Source organism: Papilio polytes, unplaced genomic scaffold (assembly GCF_000836215.1).
Source record: "Papilio polytes unplaced genomic scaffold, Ppol_1.0 DF821845.1, whole genome shotgun sequence".
NCBI lineage: Eukaryota > Metazoa > Arthropoda > Insecta > Lepidoptera > Papilionidae > Papilio > Papilio polytes.
Genome location: NW_013527359.1, coordinates 2379564 through 2383116, shown reverse-complemented (window position 1 = coordinate 2383116; position 3553 = coordinate 2379564). Strand labels below are relative to the sequence as shown.

At 31.0% G+C, this 3553-nt stretch overlaps 1 protein-coding gene across 2 annotated transcripts; it reads right to left on the bottom strand.

Annotated features, from left to right (window-relative positions):
• Window positions 1-2244: 2244 nt before the first annotated feature.
• LOC106107876 (ZZ-type zinc finger-containing protein 3) lies at window positions 2245-3553 on the bottom strand. 2 transcript variants are annotated; one of them, XM_013288885.1, is made up of 2 exons: window positions 3513-3553; window positions 2245-3235 (listed from the first exon to the last, which is right to left on the bottom strand). In XM_013288885.1, exon 2 carries the CDS (start codon window positions 3226-3228, stop codon window positions 2290-2292), a length of 939 nt encoding a protein of 312 aa, XP_013144339.1. In that variant the 5' UTR covers window positions 3229-3235; window positions 3513-3553; the 3' UTR covers window positions 2245-2289. The 2 variants fall into 2 exon arrangements, with proteins under 2 accessions (XP_013144339.1, XP_013144340.1); XM_013288886.1 differs by lacking the exon at window positions 3513-3553 and adding an exon at window positions 3348-3383.

Here is a 3553-nt window from a genome sequence, read left to right as displayed (position 1 = left end):
TACTGATACAAACAACGAATGCAGTATAGTCTTATGTCACATATCGCAAATAATAATTTAAGGTGAAAAATTTGGACTTAATTTTATGTTATAACGATTTTAAATTGTTAATTAGTACAAAGCTTTTAAAGTTAGTGGAAGATTACAAAAAGGTCACTTGAGGTTTCCTTTGAAAAGAGTCTGCGCGATCAATTTGTTCGAAACTTTAAATCCGATTAGGTTCGAGGAAGTAAACAGGTTTGAACGGAAAATCTTCTTAGCACAAACTATAAGTTTTCTTTGAGACCAGTTAAGATTTAATTTTAATAAAATAATGATTATTTAGTAACCAAATTAGTTTAGCTATAGTTTATCAATAAGTTAACTCAATTAATGATTATTTTACGCATTAACTGTTTTATTTTTAAATTGCTAAGTTTTTCTAGTCAAATTTTTGTCACAATGGTAATTTTATCTTCAAGTCGTAGCGTAATATTCATGATAGTAAATCCTAATGAATTGGTAGTGCTAGAAATTATCTCAAAGGATAACTACTCCAATCTCCACACTCAAACGTAAGTGATTTTAACCAGCCGTTTAGAACGATTAGCTAATTGGATAATATTAATCGACTGGTTTCGAATGTCATTACACTAATGGACGGGTTATGTGTTCATCATGTCTTTAAATTGATTACTAATTCACTAAATTTCAATCTAATCTAATAATTCAACGTCTACGTGATGTATGGTTTTTGATCTATTAGCATATATATGTTTGTTCATAAAAGGCGTATGAGATTACTAGAACTTGAATGAAGAACACAGAGCGCAAATGTTTAAAAAAACATCAGAAAAAAAATCATGTTGTTAATCTAAAATCAGCACAAAACTAGGATGCTTACGAAAAGAATATTTTAATAATAATAAAATTAATAGAAATAAAATCCTTATATAAAATTATTCAAACTAAACTGGACTTCATTAATCATTTACCTTTTGCACCACCAACCTGAGCAAAGGAACCAAAACTGTGCCACATTCATCAATATGGAACTATCCTACAGAATAGAAGATTAATGTGGTATCAGAAAATCTTTTTGATTAATTGTCTACTATTTTCATAACCATATGAAAGCTTTACATTGTAGACCGTCGTGCGGAGAATAAAATTGTGTGTAAATTTTAACATTATTCGTGATTTAAATTTTTAAAATCGTGATGTTTTAATTCCTAGAAAATCTATAAACAAATATTAAAAAAATTAAAAATGTGTTTTTAATATATCTGTAATGTTTAATAATTAATAATTTGAATATTATTTTCAGTGTATCAAAACAAATATGGAAATAGGTAAGTTTAGGTTTCGTGTTTGTACTCGTAGTGTGACGAAATGAACAAACTGCTTAAAGAAAGCTTTTGTCCCATGCGTAGCAAACGCAATGAGCTAATCGGCACGCAGCACGACGCTTTGTAGAATAGATGTGGGAACTAAAGAAATGCCCATGTAAATGCGCACTACAACAAAATGCCAAAAAAGTATACAAGCAAATAAATGTGATACCAACGACTTGCAAATAAACGCACGCTAAAGGTTTTGTGATAGTTAACAGTCGGGTTTTAGAAAATAACAGAATAATTGCTTTCAAATTACATATTTCCCTGCTTTTTAAACTGCAAATAAATTTAATAAGAACGAGGGTAGTCGGAAAAAAAATCAAAATTTTTTAATGTAGATGTTAACAACGGTGTATGAGATAATAGAAAAAAAAATGTGTCCCATGCATATAAAAAGTATTGAAGATTTTCTAACATAGTGACGTATAAATTGTAGGCTCCCTTTGCCCTGTATACGGAATAGAATACAGTAGTCGGGCGGCGTGCTCACTGTTCCGGGCCACTGGTCCTTCATCAGACGCGGCGACTGCCCCACTATCACTACACGCTCGGCTCGGAGCTGTCGCGTTTCATCCTAATCCCACGACCTAATCGTGTGCGGATAAAAATTATAACTTTTTTCTCTTTTTATAAATGGCCAGTATTGTGACGTGAACTTTTGTGAAGTGAATTAAATGTGTTGGAAAATGTTAATATTCAAATTATAATGAAAATTACCCAATTGTTAAATTACCTTCTAATTTTAAAATACGTGGTTTCTTTTAAGTATTAAAAAATGTAAATATACCTTTCAATAAATTAGTAGAAACTTCAATATTTTATTAAATAAACATTAGAGATTGTAATTATTTAAAAGTAAAACTAGAAATAAAAAAATCTATCAATTATTTTTTTAATCATGATTAAAATACTATTATACTCTTCTAACTGGTATTAACTTATCAGCTGGTAAAAGTTTTACTAAGCAATCAGTGCAATAGTCTGTGCCGGCATTATCTGTCCACCTCGCTCCTAAAAATCCTGTTTTATTGCATCCAACACACATTGTATTTGTCTGATATACCGGTGAAATTTCATCCAATAATCTCTGTTCTTTGGCAGATTTCAATAAATCAATAATCAATTTATTACTGCCTTTTGTATCTGATGTGTTACAGTCATAGGCTTCCATGTTGTCTAAGGGATCCTCCATTCGAACAGGCACATGTAATTGAGGGAAGAATGTTGACTTCTTATAAAATATTGAATTACTTTTGTCTTTTGCAATCCGCTTTGGTATACGTCCAGGAATAGGTAACCCAGCTTTGGCCAATTTAGCAAAATATTTTTGAATCCGACTCATAACTTGTATTGGTGTTCTTGTGCCTAAGGCTTGTGCAATCTTTTTATATCTACTAGCCTCTATCACCTCTTCAGGGTATATTTCTAGTAATTCTTCAAGTCGCTTTTGTTCCTCATATGACCAAAGTTGATTAAATGTTTCTGGTTTATTATCAGTAAACTTCCTTCCCCGTACTTTGGTTGTTGTATCAATTTCCTCTTTAACAAAACTTGGTTCTTCACATTCCACTGATATGTCAATGTTATATTTGTTCCAATCGATTTTTGGCAAATCTGGAACCGTCTGCCGAGGTGGGAAGTCTATTTTGTTCTCCTTTAAATCATTCACAAATTGCAAAGGTTCATCTAGAGCTTTCCTTTGCGCTTCCGATATATCTTCAATATCTTTTAAAGCTTTCACTTTAATGGCTTCTAACTTTACGATGTATTTAAGCAATTCACAATAATCTTGATTCCCCCGAAGTGCTAAATGATCTGTTTCAAAAGCAAATTCATCTTCTGATTCTTCCATGACAGCTCTAAAATAAAAAACACCATATAAATTAAATTAAAGAGAAACTAGCTTCCTTATTTTTTCATAATGGTGTAACATTGTTTATGTACAGAAAAAAAGTGTAAATAAACACATACATACAAAATGATGTCAAATTTAAAAATACCAAGCAGCCCGAAAAAAATAGGTGTTAAGTTAAAAAGTAAAATAAACAACGTCCACAAAAAGTGCACATCTGAAAACAGAAGTAGTTCTCTCGAAGGCTGGACGAATCGGTAAGTAATTATTAAAACTGTACTTACAATTTTGAATTTTGTTTTTCGTTTTTCTAGACTAATATATC